Consider the following 19,471-nt stretch of genomic DNA (forward strand, 5'->3'; position numbering starts at 1 on the left):
TGGAGTCTTTCCATCTCTAGCTTCTGTTATACAATTCTGAGCACGATGAAATAACCTACAAAACTAGAGTTTGTCCAATACAATAAAACATGTTTACTGAATTTTCATTTAGAAATGAAGTTTTTTCCAGTGGTACCAAGGCAAAGAAGGCCTGTGCTCACATTTCTGCAATTTTGAGGGAAAGTGATTTTACTTTAACAAGTATCACTAAATATTAAAAAAATCCCAGATTGTGCTACCTGGTTTATTTCAGCCTCTCTTTCCATAGAAAAAGGTGCAGTTTCCAAATCCCAACGGCTCTTCAAAGAACCAGCCAGGTAGCCAGTGTAAGTCACAAAATAAAAACGCGCTCCACTTCAGTTATAGGTTTCAAAATAACATCATTGTTCATGCATACAATTGAGTCCAGATCCTGCTCCCCCTAATGTCAATCAGAGCTTTTCCACTGACAGGTGCAGGTCCTTCTGATTACAGATAACTGGAGTCAACATTTGATCTAGACCAGTGGTTTCAACCTGTGGTCCACGAACTCCTGGGGGTCCGCAGACTGTGTCTAAGATTTCCAAAGGGGGTTGCATTTTTTAGGGGCTTACAAATGAAAAAGATTGGAAGCCACTGATCTAGACTTATAAATAGTTCTCCAGTTTCCTTACTCTTTCTGGGCAGAAGATTTGGTAGGTTTTATCCCTTTTGTACACATCACCAAAATAATGCAAACATCAGTTCTTTTATGACTGACAGCTTAGAAAACACTTAACTTTGTCTACACAAAGTAAATAAAATATAAAGTTTTGTTAGCACTCAATCATTTCTTATTCACTAGATATAAACTACTGAGGTTTGACTCAAATTGAAACTCCACTGCTAATGCTATTATAAGAGGAATGAAGGTTCCCCCAGCATCAGCATAATTCCCACCTGTGAAGCCAGAGAATTTCTTTGGTGATGGATTGGGGGTAGCTAGTAGCTCCTTCTTGGGACTGGTTATCTGTCCACTGGGGGAGAGCTTCGCCTGGATTATCGCCTTTTTCTTAGGTGTGGTCGCAGCCTTGGAATTGGCCTCTGTAGAACACAGTAAGAGGTAAAGCATGGGGATTACGGGTTGCGTTGACCCCGAACAACAAAACCAGGTAAGTAATTTACAATACTTTGCAATGAGCAACTTCTGTCAGAACTTACAAACAATCAACCCGCATAACACATGGAAGGAGGGGGTAGGTAAACATTTTACAAATAAGAAAACAGAGTGGTTAAGTGATATGCCAAAGCTCACAGCAAGATAGAGCTAGTGGGGAATGGTAGCCAAGATTTGAGGCTCCCAGTGTCTTGCTCTCACCATTAGACAACAGTGCTTCCCTCTTCCACTCTTTTAGTGCTTGAATTCTGAGACTCTCTCTTCACTGCAGAGTTAACTCAGGCACTTGTTTAGATGTTGCCTCTAACCCCTCCGATCCACACATAAAACACTCTCACGTGAGTTTAGGGATGCTTTAAACTTGCGTTAACTGGCCCATCTGGGGGGATAGGCTAGAGTCTGGGTGCCACTTTCACTCAGGCTGGTAATCCTCCCATTTTTCAGTGAGGATGCAGGCTAAGCTACCTGGGGCAGGGACCTTCTTTTTGTTTTACAAAAAGAACAGGAGTACTTGTTTGGACAGTGCCTAACACAACGGGGGCCTGGTCCATGAACATGGCACCACGGTAATACAAATAATAATAAATAGCTCAAGTGCTGATAGTCCTCCAATGACTTCCCACAGTTCCCCTCAACTGCCCCCAAGGACAGACAAGTTCTCTCAACTCACTGGGAAATCAGAGCACCTCAGCTCCCTGCAGTTCAAAGAACCATGGGATATGTTCCTAGAAGTTCTAGTGATACACAAATGAAGGTGCAGCACCAGTGAGGACACAATAACTCAGGTATACTTTGTGGTATGGCTGCTCACACTCAAACTAGGCTAACCCAGGAAATCACCCAAGTTAACTCTGCCATGAAGACATACCCTGAATATCATGGAGCAATGAGGAAGGATCCACTCCAAAGCCTTAGCTGCCACAACCTCTTTGGAAAAAAAATAAGTTTTGATTCTTAGATGGTTTCTAAGGTAGCCAGGGTCTGTAACAACTGCAGAAGCAATGCACTTTGCCCCAGTGGAATGATACAAGACTCCTCCTCTTTCAACAGTGACCACTGTCAACTGATTAAACAGCTAAATTATATGACTGACTCCAAAAGGTGAAAAGCTTTTCAAGGAAAGGGCTTAAAGATGAGAAATTTGTGAAGGGAAGTCCTCAATTCAGACTGGGAACAGGAAAAAAATCACGACTCAGTGGAATAACTGGTGTTGTAGAAAACAAAAGCATAGAAGCAATGTTTGAAAAAGCAAAAACGACCAACTTCAGTGCAAGCAGGCCATTTTTAGGAAAAATTAGATGGTAAAGGCAGTGGCAACTAGGTGACAGCAACTGAAAATGGTTTGGGGAATTACAGCATACAACACTAGCTTCCAATCTTTCTTGAGCAAGTAGATTAATTTAACCAAAGAATTTAGCTATACTTGCTAGCACCTGACACCTCCCATTCACTTGTACATGAGGGAACTTGGGCTTCTCCAAATCCACGTTGTGACTTCACACCTCTCAATCTCCAGGATGGATTACAGCATCACTGAATGGAAAGCAGCCATCCTAGAGACTCATAATGCAGAGGAAGAGACAACCGAACTAGTCACAAAGAACTGCAATTCCGTTTACTGGTCCATATACTGTTGGGTAGGAATCGCTGACATATAGCATTGCCTAATATTACAGATTATTAAGGCCCAAGACAATGGCACAGAAGTTCTCCCTCAAGCATCTCACCTGAGATATGCTGGTTTATCATCTCTTTCTCCGGATCCTGGAGCTCTTCCCAACCCTCCAAGTCTGTGATGTCCTCAATCTTCTTTGTTGTGGCCCGAGCCCTCTCGAGCTTCTCAAAAATGCACTTCACATGGTACCACTCCTTCATCTCCCCACCCGACTCTGTGAAGGGGTTGGGGACCACCTTCCCAATGCGCACCATCCCCTTCAAGATCTTCTCCTTACATTTCTTGCAGCCGGCTGTGCCGCGCTTGGCATAGTCCACGCAGTACCTCTGCTCCGCCATCTCATCAGGGACTGTGCAGACCCTACGATGCCAAACATGCAAAGCTGAAGGAACAGCGAAGTCTTCAGCACAAGCTCCCCGGCTTCTGCTGGCAGAAAGGAGAGACTTATTTCTTACCAGCAACCGGGACCAAGTAAATGGGCTGGCCACAGGGAGACCCAGAAGGCAGCTTTCAAATCTCAGTAGAAAAGCCTGTCTCTGGGGCAAGTAAAGTCCTTCCCTTCTGCTTAGTGTCCTGGCGGTCTGTGAGAAGAGGATCTTGAAAGCAGCAGGCATACAGATCCGGCGAGGTAACACTAAGTCAGAGAAAAAGGGGAACAAAACAAGGCGCCTTCCTAAGTCTCTGAGCAGCGTAAACTGCCCCCAAGTATTGTCCCAAGTGCTTTCTCGGGGCTGACCACAGAGACACGTGAGCGAGCCATGTGCAGGCAACCAGCCCGCACTCCGCGCCGCAATGCCCCGGGCCGGGCGACCCGGCTGGAAGAGCCAGGCCCCTGCCCGTGCCCGGCTTGGGAGGCCGTGGGCCGGGGTGTGCAGCAGCGCCGGGCACTGCCCGCTGCAGGGAGCCGGGGGAGGGGCCCGGGCAGTCTCACAGCACAGGCCGCTCTGCCCCTGCCCAAGCGACTCCGGGGCCGGGCCGGGCCAGGACCCAGCCCCGCGGCTCTGGCCGGCGGGGGGAGACAGGCCGGGCCCCGGGAGGGGGCAGGGCCGCCGGAGGGAGCAGGGGACGCGCAGCCCCAGGCCCCGCCGCCACTTTCCCCGGGCCCCCGCGCGCCGCGCCGCGCCCCAGGCACCTGGTTCCGGCAGCCGCGGCAGGAGAGTCCGGGGACTGACAGGCCCAGCCCCCTAGGCCAGCCCCGCCGCCCCCGCGTCCCCTTTAAATCCGGGACTCGCGGCCACGCAGGCTGGCATCGCGCATGCGCACGGGCCCGCGAGAACGGGCGGCTGGGCCGGGACGGGAGTAGGGCCCCGCGGCTAACCCCGCCCTCTGGAACTGGCCACGCCCCTCGGGAGTGACTCCGCCCCCAGCGTTAGCCGCGCTTCTCTCGGGGGCGTTTCAACCGTCGAGGAGAGACCCCCCTTAGTAGGGTCGCCAACCCTCCAGGATTGTCCTGGAGTTTCCAGGAAATCAAGATTAATCTTTAATTAAAGATTATGTGATGTGATGAAATCTCCAGGAATTCCTCCAACCAAAGTTTGCAACCCTACCCCTCAACAACTCCAGTCTCATCTTAGATCCCGCCCCCTCAAAGGAAACCCCTCCCCTTCCCTCTCACAACAAATCCCTTCCCCTCAGCACAGACCACGCCCCCTCAAGGCAAATCCTCCCCCTCAGCAAGACCCACCCCCCTCAACACAGACCCCGCCCCCTCAAGGCAAACCCTCCCCCTCAGCAAGACCCACCCCCTCAACACAGACCCCGCCCCCTCACAACAAATCCCTTCCCCTCAGCACAGACCCCACCCCCTCAGCACAGACCACACCCCCTCAAGGCAAACCCGCCCCCTCACAACAAATCCCTTTCCCTCAGCACAGACCCCACCCCCTCAACACAGACCACACCCCCTCAAGGCAAACCCTCCCCCTCAGCAAGACCCATCCCCTCAACACAGACTCTGCCCCTCACAACACATCCTTTCCCCTCAGCACAGACCCCCACCCCGTCAACACAGACCACACCCCCTCAAGGCAAACCCCTCCCCCTCAGCACAGACCCACCCCCCAACACAGACCCCGCCCCCTCACAACAAATCCCTTCCCCTCAGCACAGACCATGCCCCCTCAAGGCAAACCCCTCCCCCTCAGCACAAACCCACCCCCTCAACACAGACCTGCCCCCCTCAACAGAGACCCCACCCCCTCATCAGAGACTCCGCCTCAGCATTGCAAACCCTGCCCACTCAGCACAGACCCCATCTCCTTATGGCAAATCCCACTCCCTCATGACAAACCCCTTCCTCTCACCATAGACCCTACTCCCTTATTCATATATTCCAAGGCCAGAGGGGTCCATTGTGATCATCTAGTCTGGCCTCCTAGCACAGGCAGAGAACTGCCCCAAAATAATTCCTAGAGCAGATCTTTCAGAAAAACATCTGATTCTGATTTTAAAATGGTCAGTGATGAGAATCTCCCAGCACCCTTGGTAAATTGTTCCAACGGTTAAATACTCTCACGGGTAAAAATTTATGCCTTATTTCCCATCTGAATTTGTCTAACGTCAACTTCCAGCCATTGGTTCACGTAAGACCTTTCTCTACTAGACGGAAGAGCCCTTTATCAAATATGTGTTCCCCAGGTAGGTACTTACAGACTGTGGATCAAGTCACCCTTCAATCTTTTCTTTGTTAAGCTAAATAGATGCAGCTCCTTCAGTCTATCACTATAAAGCAGGTTTTCTAATCCTTTAATCATTCTCGTGACTCTTATCCGAACCCTCTCCAATTTATCAGCATCCTTCTTGAATTGTGGGCACCAGAACTGGACACAGTTTTGCAGTAACGTTGCACCAGTGCCAAATACAGAGGTGAAATAACCTCTCTATTCTTACTTGAGATGCCCCTGTTTATGCATCCCAGAATCGCATTAGCTCTTTTGGCCACAGCATCACACTGGGAGCTCATGTTCAGCTGATTATCCACCATGACCCCCAAGTCTTTTTCAGAGTTGCTGCTTCTCAGGGTATAATCCTCCATACTGTAAGTATGGCCTACATTCTTTGTTCTCAGCGGGGCCGGCGCTTCCACTAGGCGACCTTAGGCAGTCGCCTAGGGCAGCAGGATTTGGGGGGCGGCATTTTGCGGGCCTCGGTGACAATTCGGCGGCGGGGGGTCCTTCCACTCCGGGTCTTCGGCGGAAATTCGGCGTCGGGTCCTTCACTCGCTCCGGGACCTGCCGCCGAAGTGCCCCGAAGCTGCGGAGGAGTGCTGCTGCCTAGGGCAGCAAAAGCCCTGGCGCCTCTCCTGGTTCCCAGATGTACACCTTTGCATTTAGCCATATTAAAATACATATTGTTTGCTTGCACTCAGCTTACTAAGGCAATGTCTACGCTACCACTTCTGTCAGCAAAACCTATGTTGCTCTGGGGTGTGAAAAAACACCCCCCCTCCCAAGCAACATAAGTTTCGCCGGCATAAGTGGTAGTGTGCACAGCGTTATGTTGGCGGGAGAGCTACTCCCACGACATAGCTACTGCTGCTTGTGCGGGTGGTTTAATTATGTCGACAGGACAGCTGTCTCCCATTGGCACATAGTGGCTATACAAGAGATCTTACAATGGCGCACCTGCATGGGTCTGTAGTGTAGACATAGCCTAAGAGATCTAGATTGCTCTGAATCAATGACCTGTCCTCTTCATTATTTACCACTCCCCCAATTTTTGTGTCATCTGCAAACTTTATCAGTGATGATTTTATGTTTTCCTACAGGTGATTGATAAAGATATTAAATAGCATAGGGCCAAGGACCAATCCTGGTGGGCCCCAAGTGGAAATAGACCTGCTCAATGACAATTCCCTGTTTACAGTTACATTCTGAGATTTATCAGCCAGTTTTAAATCCATTTAATGTGTGCCATATTAATTTTATAATTGTTCTAGTTTTTTAATCAAAATGTAATGCAGCACCAAGTCAAATGCCTTACAGAAGTCAACACCCTTACCTTTATCAACCAAACTTGTAATCTCATCAAAAAAGGATATCATGTTAGTTTGACAAGATCTATTTCATGTTGATTTGCATTAATTACATTACCCTCCTTTATGTCATTATTAGGGCTGTCGATTAATCGCAGTTAACTCACGCGATTAACTCAAAAAAATTAATTGTGATTTAAAAAATTAATCGTGATTAATCGCAGTTTTAATCGCACGGTTAAACAAGAGAATACCAATTGAAATTTATTAAATATTTTGGATGTTTTTCTACATTTTCATATATATCTTGTATTCTGTGATGCAATTGAAATCAAAGTGTATATTTTGATTACAAATATTTGCACTGTAAAAATGATAAACAGAAGAAATAGTATTTTTCAATTCACCTCATACAAGTACTGCAGTGCAATCTCTTTGTCCTGAAAGTGCAACTTACAAATGTAAATTTTTTTTGTTATGTAACTGCACTCAAAAACAAAACAATGTAAAACTTCAGAGCCTACAAGTCCACGCAGTCCTACTTCTTGTTCAGCCAATCGCTAAGACAAACAAGTTTGTTTACATTTACAGGAGATAATGCTGTCCTCTTCTTATTTACAATGTCACCAGAAAGTGAGAACAGGCATTTGCATGGCACTTTTGTAGCCGCATTGCAAGGTATTTACGTGCCAGATATGCTAAACATTCGTATGCCCCTTCATGCTTCAGCCACCATTCAAGAGGACATGCTTCCATGCCTATGACGCTTGTTAAAAAAATAATGCGTTAATTAAATTTGTGACTGAACCCCTTGGGGGAGAATTGTATGTCCCCTGCTCTGTTTTACCCATATTCTGCCATATATTTCATGTTATGGCAGTCTCGGATGATGACCCAGCACATGTTGTTGTTCATTTTAAGAACACTTTCACAGGAGATTTGACAAAACGCAAAGAAGGTACCAATGTGAGATTTGTAAAGATAGCTACAGCACTCGACCCAAGATTTAACAATCTGAAGTGCCTTCCAAAATCTGAGAGGGACGAGGTAGGGAGCATGCTTTCAGAAGTCTTAAAAGAGCAACGCTCCTATGCGGAAACTACAGAACCCAAACCACCAAAAAAGAAAATCAACCTTCTGCTTGTGGCGTCTGACTCAGATGATGAAAATAAACATCTGCACTGCTTTGGATGGTTTTTGAGCAGAACCCATCAGCAGCCTGGATGCATGTCCTCTGGAATGGTGGTTGAAGCATGAAGGGACATGTGAATCTCTAGCGCATCTGGCATGTAAATATCTTGCAACGCCAGCTACAACAGTGCCATGAGAACGCCTGTTCTCACTTTCAGGTGACATTATAAACAAGAAGTGGGAAGCATTATCTCCTGCAAATGTAAACAAACTTCTTTGTCTGAGCGATTGGCTGAACAAGAAGTAGGACTGAGTGGACTTGCAAGCTCTAAAATTTTACATTGTTCTATTTTTGAATGCAGTTTTTTGTACATATTTCTATATTTGTAAGTTCAACTTTCATGATAAAGATATTGCACTACTGTACTTGTAATGGGGGAATTGAAAAATACTATTTCTTTTGTCTTTTTACAGTGCAAACACTTGTAATCAAAAATAAATATAAAGTGAGCACTGTACACTTTGTATTCTGTGTTATAATTAAAACCAATATATTTGAAAATGTAGAAAATATCCAAAAATATTTAAATACATGGTATTCTATTATTAACAGTGCAATTAATCACGCGATTAATCGCGATTTTTTTTTTAATCGCTTGACAGCCCTAGTCATTATTAATCGAGTCCTGTATGAACTGCTCCATTATCTTGCCTGGGATCGATGTCAGGCTGACAGGCCTATAATTACCCATGTCATCACATTTACCCTTTTTAAAAATTGGCACAACATTAACTTTCTCCCAGTCTTCTGGAATGTCAGCTATGAACTAAGATTTATTGAAAATCAACTTTAATGATCTAGGGAGTGGCTCAGCCAGCTCTTTAAAAACTCTTAGATGCAAGTTTTCTGGACCTGCTGATTTACAAATGTATAACTTTAGTAGCTTCTGTTTAACATCCTCCAGAGATATTAGTGGAATGGCAAACCCCTCCTCTTCAACACAGACCCTACCCAATCATGGCAAACTCCTTCCCCTCAGAACATACCCTGCCCCCTGCTGGCAAATCCCACCCCCTCAGCACAAACCCCACCTCCTCATGGCAAACCCCTCCCCTTATGGTAAATCCCATCCCCTCAGGCCTGCCCATACACCTTGTGGCCCTAATTGCTTGGAAATCCATGGCCTGGAGATCATTATTGCTGTTACTAACCAGAAGAATATAGAAGTGTAAAGAAAAAATAAAATAACTTCTTACATGTTGGAAGGTTAGACACCTAGACTGGTTGTTGCCATGGCTATAAATAGGTTCACCTTACATGACTAGCAATCTAAGACCAGTACAGGAGCCAATAGGAAAGCAGGACTTCATTATCAACATTCCATCAGCTTTATAATGGAAGATAATGACCAGGACCCAAATCCTTAAATCTCAGGTTTTGACCCAATTTTTTTTCACACACCTATAACATAGAACAAATTTAGTTGCTGCATTTATGGTACAGTGCTGGAGAGATTATCAAAGCAAAAGGTCACCCTCTCCAAATCTTCTGGGAATCCTTAAATTGATATTTTTTGGGTCTGAAATTAAAGTCTTGATGCAAGACTTATTTCAGTTACATTCCAATGAATCCAATCTTCTCAGTATTGAGAAAATGTCCGGAATTACACTATATCAAATAAAGGGAAGATGTTTGGAATATTAATAACTGCTGTGAACAAATGTATCTCTCCTCTATGGCCACTAAAGTAGGTACTGAATCTGGGTATTAGCAGGAAAGAGATAAGAGAAATAGACAGGATTACCGAAAACAAGCATGTACATGGAATTATTATTTGAAGAAAAGTGGAGTAATGCTGGTGAAATAAGGGATCAAGTTGCTGCATAATGAGCCTGTTCAGCTCAGTTTTACTAATTTATTTGCATATTATTTGTCAATAGGGTTTATTTTGATAGGGCTTAGCAAGGAAAGCCTATTGCAGATGGCAGAGCCACAACTAGAATGGTGAGTACACATTCACTTTGAACAGGATTCATAATTTATGTGTGTGAGAAGTGGTTTCCAAGACTTTCCCAGGTTCTGAAGTTAGAAAAGGTGTATGTTTGAATGACATTTATTTTCATGGTCATATCTGTTTGGGTGAAATTCACCTCTGAGTAGAAGGCTATGCGCCACTTAAGTTCCACTAGAAACCTGTCTTAAATGGGATTAGTGAGGTCTAGGACTTTTGCTATTCCTCTGCACAGGGGTGAATATCATCTGTTGAGAACTCATAGACAAGGCACACTTTCATTCAGTTCATGCGCATTCACACAGGTAGACAATGGGTTCTCTGGAACCAAAAGTGGGAGTAGGTCTTGGTTAATGCAAACAAAAGAGCTCTGATCTCAGGAGAACAAATTTCCTCTGCTATTGCACAGTTATTATGGTCCCGCTCCAATGCCCAATGATGCCAATGAAAAGATTCCTGTTGACTGCAATGGGCTTTTGATCAGGAGAGTTACAAAACCAAATAAGAGTTGGGAATTTAACTCCCTTAGACTCCAGCGCTTGCTAACAGGCAACTACTGGAAAGGGCAAACCTCTTTCAGCAACACACAGTCTCTGGATCTTACTTCTGATGCGGCAACTGAACTCTAATCGCAGGGACATTATCTCTTCTAATACTAGTGTTGTGGTATCATTAAAAGCAACTAAATATCAGGGCTTTAAATTAAGACACCCCTCAAAATGGAACACAGGGAAATTTCTAATGACGTTTTTTGTTTTTGTAATGATTCACAGACAAAACTGGACCCTGAATGAAAAAGGCCCTTGAATACCCATGTTTAAAGAAAATAAGTAATTTTGACAGAAAAGGGGCATTGTGTTTTCTATAACGCCCCCACCCCAAATAGATTAAATGGGTAGGATGATCTACACACACTGAATTTGATATTGAAATATCAAAATGAAGAATTGCTAAGTGGTAGGATTAAAAGCTTTGATAGCTGTATTTTAATGATTTGTAATTATGGATAGTGAATGAGTTTAGATGAGGTAACACTTAGGCCAAGGCCTTGCTGGCATAAGTGGTTTTGCCAATATTTATTTTACATAGAATTGCTGATTTGCTTAAAATGATGTTATTGCTGACTGCAAAAAGGTAGTATGTGCTGGAAGTTTTGAGATAAAATACAGAGCTATACCTATCTCATAGAACTGGAAGGGACCCTGAAAGATCATCAAGTCCAGCACCCTGCCTTCACTAGCAGGACCAAGCACTGTTTTTTGCCCCAGATCCCTAAGTGGCCCCCTCAAGGACTGAGCTCACAACCCTGGGTTTAGCAGGCCAAAGCTCAAACCACTGAGCTATCCCTCCTCTATACAATACACAAGCTTGTAAAAAGAAGCCTTATTTCTGTGAAGACCCAGGAACACGGTGACAAAAAACAACATGACTTAAAACTGCATAAACAGCAACAAATGCAGAAATTGTGTAAAGCTTGCACATGCATAATGTATGGGTTGCATAAAACCCTTGATGTGCTAAAAGCTGATTGGAGAAAAGTTAAGGAATAAAGATTGTGGACATTCATAATAATCCAAGTGAACAAGGCCCAAATCAGAGAAACACCTGACCAGAAACTGAAGGATGGGTCTGAAGGACAAGACCAAGGGATCAGGGCAGGTGATGGATATCATCAAGTACAGGAGAACTTCCCAGCGTCCTGGCATATGGTAACTTGGGTCCTCTACCCATTCCATCTTGTCTGGTATTATTTCCTTGCATAAATGTGTGTTCAGATACCATAGTGACAATAATTGTGTTTGAAATTGTATAAATAAAGGCAAAAATTGATTAAGCCTAAATTGGGTGGACCTGTGACTCAGTTTCCCAATTTAAATCCCGACATTGGCATATTATTGTGTGACCCAAATGATGAAATGACAATTCACAGGTAAAGTCAAGGCTGAAATATCCAGAATGGTAATTTCTCCATTCACAGATTAAAACAAAAACAATATTTCAAAAGACAGGCAATGGCCAGCTGAGGTCAACCAACCAACTTCCACTCTGTGCCTGCGTAGCAGCAATTTTGCATGCTGCTCAAGCATCACCAATTGCCCGAAAGACCGATGCTGTCATACATGACTTCTCATGAGGAGGATTTGCACGATAACTTTAAGGAATCTTCCATCTAATGAATCCATGTTGTTTACCAAAATGTGGTTCCTCTCCTTCCCCTGCAGTAACCACAGTCCCTACTGCATCCCTCTCTTCCAGGGCTTTAGCATCAGCTGCCTCCGATTCTCCTACACCTGCATGTGCCAGAACTTCAGCCCCTCTGGGACTCTCTCTCCTACCACACACGTTTCCAAAAACACCAGGTGACTCAAAACAGGGACCTACATTCCACTCCAAGATACCATCGTGGACACGAGGAGGGGGACACACCGCTGTTGCTAGTGTTGTTGCTGCTATGGAGACCCTGAGGCCTGCCTCCATCCCCCAGCTTTAACATTAATGCCAGGCTGATGTATAGACCTGCAGAGAGGGACCCTCTGTTCCTGCTACCAAGACTCTGAGCCTTGGCTCCATTCCCCAGATTAATATGAATGCCAGACTGCTATCTAGCCCTTCAGGGAGGGATCCATTCCATAAATATAATCCTTGCCTACTCAGTCCCAGTCTCCACTTTTCAGGCTTCTCATCCCAGTCCCAGTCTCCTTACCTAGCCAGTCCCAGTTCCCTTCCCCCCCAACCTAGTTCCTCGTCCGATCTGTCTATTAGCTTCCCCCCACTGGCTCCCACTCCCAGTGTTCCTTCCCAGGCACCTCATCCTATCTCAGGCTGTCTCCCTACCCCCACCCTGGCTCCTTGTCCCAGTCTCTTTACCCAACCAGTCCCAGTTCTCCCCCCACATCCCTGCTCCTTGTCATATCTGGCTCTCTTTCCCCCTACCCTTTTCCCCAACTTTTTGCCAGTCCCAGCCTTGTTGTCCAGCTAGTCCCAATTTCCTCCCTCTCCCCAGCTCCTCATCTGATCTCAGCGCCCACCCCCCCCAGCCAACTGCCCCCCAGCTTACACTTCCCACTCTGGTTCCAAATCTTCCCCACCCAGCTCCCAGCCACAGTCTCTTTGCCTAACCATTTCCAGCCTGCCTTTCCCTCTGGCTCCCAGTCTCCTTGCCCAACTCGTCCTAGTCTCCCCATTTAAACTACCAATCACAGTTTCTCTCCCCTCACTAGACTCCTCAATCCATTCCTTTTCTTCCCTCCAGCCTGTCTTTTGTCCCCTTTGCATTCAAATCAGATGACTTTCCCCTTCTTGGTGCCAGCAGGGGGATCACTGAAAGCACAGGAGAGATGGGCTCCCCATTCTCAGTTCCAGTGCTTGGCCCAGCCCTGGTCCTGAGCAGCTGGGAGCAGCCATTGCAGGGTTAGTGTTAGGGATAGTTTCCATTGCAGGGAAAGTCCTCCTGAGCCTCTGGGCTGGAGCAAGCTCAATTGTGGCCTCAATAATTTTTTAACACAGGTGAAACAATGTACTTTTCCTTAGCTTCATTCTTGGAAACAGATCAACCATTTTGGCTGAAATTTCCCAAAACTAATTAGCCAGAGGCAGACGCCCAGCATCAAAAATTTCAGCCCAAAGGGTTAAAATTTGGCAAAAGTGATAAGCAACTGAAAACAGGGTCTTATAATGGAAAATGTTGGGCAACCTAACTAATAGGTGCTACTGCCAGCTCTACCTATAATAACATCATCCTGTCCATCATCCTTTCTGTATTGCTAGTCAGCCTTCTCTACAATGATGTGTTTCCCCATAGCTCATGGTTTCTTGAAGGACGGCTTTTATAGTGGCAGAGTTGTGAGTCTGGTAAGCTGAAGATGGCTAATTTATGATTGTACATTGTCAAAGTTATTTTTTAAACAGCAGAGAGTAATTAAAATCAGCTATAAAATAACTGTGGGGAAGTGCCTGAAATAAATACAATAGAGACAGCTGCATGCTGAAATAACTTTATTTAAAATGAAATTAAAAAGAGTCTCCATCCTAATCAGGAACATAAATCCAGACTCTTTCCCCGCCCCAGACTGCCTGAGCTGTCTCTTTAAGAAAAGAATGCTGTAGCTGCCTGAAAACAGGTGTTTACTGGGTCTGGGAGCCTCTCAGCTGCTGCTGATTAAACCCAATTTATCAGCCTCCTCTTCCTATAAAACTCCCAGGGAGCAAGCCTGCTGTTTCATTGCTCTATGGGGAGGAAGGATGTGTGGGAATTTTTGCAGAAGTTAGGGCTAGAAGTTAGATTAAAATGCTTCAGCTTTTTAATATCTAAACTCCAACAGCGCTTTTATCTTTGGATAGGGGAGAGACTATAGGAGCCATTAGCTCAAAATGAGTGTGGAAGAGCTGAGAACATCTGAACAGGGACCTCTCTAAATTAGGTTTAACTAGTTTATATAAATCAGGATATCCTTCTCTCTAGTGTACTTAGAGGGACTACTAAATTAGCCAGGAAGTTTAAATATGGATGTTTCCACTACAAATAGGCTGGGTCTTTAGAATCTAGTATCAGAGGAGAAGGGGCTGACTTTTCTTGTATAGAGATTTGAGAACTTTTCTTTCATTAAGACCTCGGGAGCCTTTAGCTCTAATCTATAGCTGTACAGGACTTCAGCTCAACAAGAGAAACTTCTCCTGACTTCTGTCTCCCTTCCTAAACCTATTATGTTAGTAACTATTGCCACATGGTAACTTAGCTGTCTCCTCAACCTTATCTTTGTTCCTCAACTGAATGTATTGAGTGAATGGTTTTTAGAATTTTTTTTAAACCTACCTAGTCTTAATCTCCCTGTTCTAAGCTATTTGAGGCAAGGTGAATATTGGCACCTGAAGCTGATAGCAACATACATTCTCCCTCTTAAAACTCATTTAGTTAATATCCTGGAATGTGTGTTATGGGGGTGAAACAACTTCAGGGAACATAGAGGAAACTCCATTGTGTAATGCTGTGAAGAAAACCAGGATTTATGAATGGGCAGTCTGACCTCTAGTGGCTATAATTAATGTCTACAGTCCTACCTATCAGGAAGCTAGGTTAATGAGTGTATGTGACTCAGGTGTAAAGCTGGTATGGTGTAGGAGTCTTTTAGCTCAGGTGTTGAACAGAATCTAATTCCTATCTTTACATTGGTGTGAGTAATTAGCTGCAATGTGTGCTTCCTGACAACCATGAGCTCTTCTCTAGCTGCTGCAGTAGCTTTTAGGCCTTTCAATTGTCTATAGGACATACTGAGTCAAAAACATTCCCTTACTCTGAACAGGGGAAGCTACACATGACCTCTAATTGCTTTATATAAATCAAGTTTTTCAATCTCCTTTCTAGAAGAAAACACTTTAAAGGAAAAGACTGGCTAGTTGCTAGCAACTGGCTGCTAATGCATCCTTGCTCTAATGCAGGGGTTCTCAAACTCTTGTGCTGGTGACCCTGGTCACATAAGCCTGAGTGTGGACCCCCCATCAATTAAAACTTTTTTAATGTATTTAACACCATTATAAATGGTGGAGGCAAAGCAGAGTTTGGGGTGGAGGCTGACAGCTTGTGACCCCCGCCCCTGTAATAACCTCACAACCTCCTGAGGGGTCCAGACCCCCTGCTCTAATGAAATGCCTTGGAGGGGTCATGCAAGACATGAACATGGTCTGGACTGATGCACTACAGTAACTAAAAAGCAGATCTAAGTAAATAGCAAATGAGTGGATTTCTGGTCCCCTGTTTCTCTAGAATCTCAGGTGTGCTTCCCCTCCTGCGCTTAGAAATGCAATGCACTTAAACACATGGGCTGAAATGACTTATGGCTTAGTGAGGCGGGCATTAAGAAATCCTATGGATAGACATATACTCAAACTGCTTCCCTCCCCCCCCCCGCCCCACTCGGTTTCCAAACATACTTTTCTGTATCTGAGTTGCACTTTGCTTTTGATTCTGCTTAACAGCAAAACATTCTTTCCACAAACCAGTGTCTGTGAATACATGATGATTATACAAAATAACCAGAATCCATTGTCCACTTACACAGAAACCCCTTTATTGATTCTAACTATTAAAGGTTTAAGTGGTGCTTGAAAAATGCAGACAGAAGTGGCTTCTTCTAATTATATTACCAGTAAAGACGTCAACTTCTGGATTGCTGGCTCAGCATAGGTGGGGAAGAGGCTACACAAAGGCACTGCTTTGCCATATTCACCCTCTTTTCCTACTGCAACCTCAAATGTACCTCTAAATCAATAAAACCATTCACCATTATAAGCCTGCCTGAAACTTTTGGGTGTACCGTCAGAATTTTGAACTAAAATCAGGTGAAATGCAGCGGCAGCAATCTCCTTGGGTTACTTTATTAAAATGAACTTACTGGGTTTTCTAGATGAAGCACCTCTCTAGGTAGGAGTCATTTAAGAAGCAACACTAGAAACCAACTCAAATAAGCTGGTAGACATCCGTTGCGTACTCAGTGTAGGCGTTGTGGAGGATTGCTGCCACATAGCATGATGGCAGGCTGAATAGTTAGTATAGTGGCAGTGCAATCTGACCATTTTATTAGTAAATCAGTATCAAACCTCTGAGGGCACCCAAACTGTGAGGAGCTAAACTAACATTTTGCTCTTTTCACACTAATTTGAAATCTGGATTGGGGTGGGCTTTAATACCCAGCCTTAAATAACTCTGCTCCATCCTTCAGTATAGTTACCACTTTACCATTTGATATGACATGTAGCAATTTCACTTGAGGAATCTTTCATCTTGCCTATATATTTAACTTGGGAAGAGGTACCATTCTTTGCTTTCAGGGAAAGCAAGTCATTGTTTCAACTACAAATCTGAAAAGTGTGGGTGCTTGGAATGTCTTAATATTTAAAGGCCCAGTAATCACCAAATGCGATCTTCCCTAGCTCACGTAGAGCAGAGTTTGTCACAGTACGTCTTTCCCATCACAAGATGTTGGACTTGTACTGCCAAGCCAGGCAACTTTATATTTTAGCTTTTAGGAGACTAAGTGCTAGATGTGAGTCGAAACAGTAATTTTGAATCTGCTTAACTCAGTCGAGTCTCAAAGTAGAAGGGTATAACTAAGAAGGCATGGTGAATGACATCCTTGTCTATTTTGGCCTGGTGATACAAGTCAGAGGTATTCTTTGGTACTATTCTGTTTACAAAATATACATACAAGCCTGTTTGTCAGAAGGCAGTAGAAGAAGCAGGTAGTTTCCTTGCTTGGAAATTCCCAAGTCTGCATTTCCAAGTTCTTTGCCCAAGAATCATTCTATTTCAGCTCAGTGTCACGCTCACCACGGCTTCTCGCTTTCTGCCTTTCACACCAACCCAGAACTTAGCTCCTGCCTTTGTAATTTTACCTGGTTTAGGTTTGCTCAGGTCTTGGCAGACTGCCTTGGGCAGTAGTTTCTATTGTTTCTACCTATCTCTCTGCATGAAGCAGGTTAATTGCTGCTTCTACTTAGCCTGAAAGAAAGGTGTTTAAAGCCAATAGGTTTGCTAATCAGGTCACTGAGTCCTTGGATCAAAGACTCTCCATGGCAGCTATTAACAATTTCCAGCATAGTACTCAAACTGTAGCTATAGTTCCCTGTCCCTCCTTGACACTAAACAGTGCGGGGGGGATGGGGCGGAGGGGGGGGAAGAGGGAGAAGTCTGCCTTCAGCCCTCTGTAGCTACATTAGCACTGACCAAAAAAGCTAATTGTTTTGAGCCAATCCCCAGGAATGAGTCCCATATTGGGATTCTCTGAAAGTGTCAATAGAATAGTTAATAGAGTGTTTTTGTGAAACCAGTCAAAGACAGGCCAAATTAAGTCCCTGCACAAGAGGATATTAAGAAATGGGCAACATGAGAGCAGATGGAGTCAATGTTGACATGCAACATCTGGAAGGGATGTGAACTATTCATACACCCTTTTTATGGGGTTCTAAACAGCTCTGTGGGAGACCAGGGTATTGTTGTAGGCAGTTCACTGAGCACTTCTGCTCAATGTGCAGTAGTGGTTTTTTAAAAAAGCAAACCACTTACTTTTAGGATGCATAATAAAAATGTTACAGTGCTGCTGTATAAAGCAATTGTACAGCATCACTTGGAATACTATTTTAGCTCTAGTCCATCTATATCAAAAGATAGAAAGGGGACTCAAATGTGGCTGAGTGATTAGAAGCACAGAATCCATTAAATACTGAAGATTGGGACTAATCTTGGAGAGGAGATGAATAGAGGAAACATGGTAAAGGTATGCAGAATGAATGGCTACAAGTTTCTAATCTACCTTCCCTTATTCTTTAGAGATGGTAAAGAGAAAACATCTGTTTTAAATTTACCACTCTTCAATTTCAAGCCAGAAAGGAAATTTTCCACGCAGTACACAGTGGAACTCCTTGCCACAAGATGTCACTGTGGCCAAGAGCTTAGCAGGATTTAGAAAAAGTGGACGTTGCTTTTATCAATCCAAAGGTAAAAACTAAAAGCCCTCCTAGGACTCGAGGTTTATCTCATAACTGCCTCCTGCAGGGCTTCTTGAACCTTCCTCTGAAGCATCTGGTACTGGCTGCTGCCTGATAGCTGGCAGTGCACCTTATGAAAAGCATTGCGGTTCTGAGCTACAGCCCTTTCCTTTAGGTCTGAAACAATGATTTCTAGTGGCTTCTCTGTGGTCTTGAAGCTTATTTTTCTCCATGAAAACTCTTCATTCTAGTCATAGCACAAAATCTGACTGATTTTTTTTTTTTAGGTGAGATCTTAATATTTGTTTGTCCTTTTCCCCCTAATATGGAATTAAGTCCCTCCGATGCTCAAAATAGTGAATAGCAAGTTTACTTCAGTTTCCAGTTGGAGCTCATTAGGATTCTAAAGGCACTACTGTCTGGCATCTCTAAACTTTTTTTTTTTTTTTCTTCAACTGAAAGTTGAACTGGTGGCTTGAATAGAGCCATCTAGTGCATATCTTAACCAAGATTGCCTAGTTTTAGGGCTTTTCTTTCATGTCGAACCATCAAATATTTATAAAGAGAACCTGTTTGGAACTGAATGCAGGCTGATTTCCTTCCAGGAATATAAAATGAGCACAAACTCCTAGCAAACCGCACCTTTTGGAAAAGGAACCTGATCTTAAGATTCATGAAACAATATACTACATTGGGAGTTTCTTTGCCCCACTACTAACAGTCCGAGTTGAACATCAACTTGCTTTCCTGAACGTGCATATTGTTCAATTTAATCTTCGTCAAAATCAAACTGGATAGATTTAAGACCACTCCATGCATTAAATGAAACAGGCCGGGGTGTAGACACTGTCTTGAATGATACAAAAATAGGGTAACAACATAATCAATGTCTTGTTCGTCTGAAATAAGTATGATTTCTTGCTCCTTTGAATTGGCAAGGCATTCTGATGACGTTTTTACTAATCTCAGAAAATGAGACCATATTGGGAGTCCTATTTCCATTTAGTATTCTGCCCTTGATAGTCAAAGCTTGATATATATTTTTCAAATCATGTTAATGGTGC

The 19,471-nt window shown here is 44.1% G+C and overlaps 1 protein-coding gene across 1 annotated transcript in view; it reads right to left on the reverse strand.

Annotated features, from left to right (window-relative positions):
* The window catches only part of LIG3 (DNA ligase 3), a 28,559-nt gene extending 24,558 nt beyond the window's left edge, over positions 1-4,001 (reverse strand). The window contains exons 1-3 of the mRNA XM_065418204.1: positions 3,943-4,001; positions 2,863-3,444; positions 919-1,062 (exon numbers count right to left, since the gene is read on the reverse strand). Of these exons, the coding sequence (XP_065274276.1) occupies positions 919-1,062; positions 2,863-3,424 (706 nt within the window). The 5' untranslated portion in view covers positions 3,425-3,444; positions 3,943-4,001. The remainder of the gene's footprint in view (positions 1-918; positions 1,063-2,862; positions 3,445-3,942) is intronic.
* Between the last annotated feature and the right edge of the window lie 15,470 nt (positions 4,002-19,471).

The sequence above is a fragment of the Emys orbicularis genome, chromosome 17 (assembly GCF_028017835.1).
Source record: "Emys orbicularis isolate rEmyOrb1 chromosome 17, rEmyOrb1.hap1, whole genome shotgun sequence".
Lineage (NCBI taxonomy): Eukaryota > Metazoa > Chordata > Testudines > Emydidae > Emys > Emys orbicularis.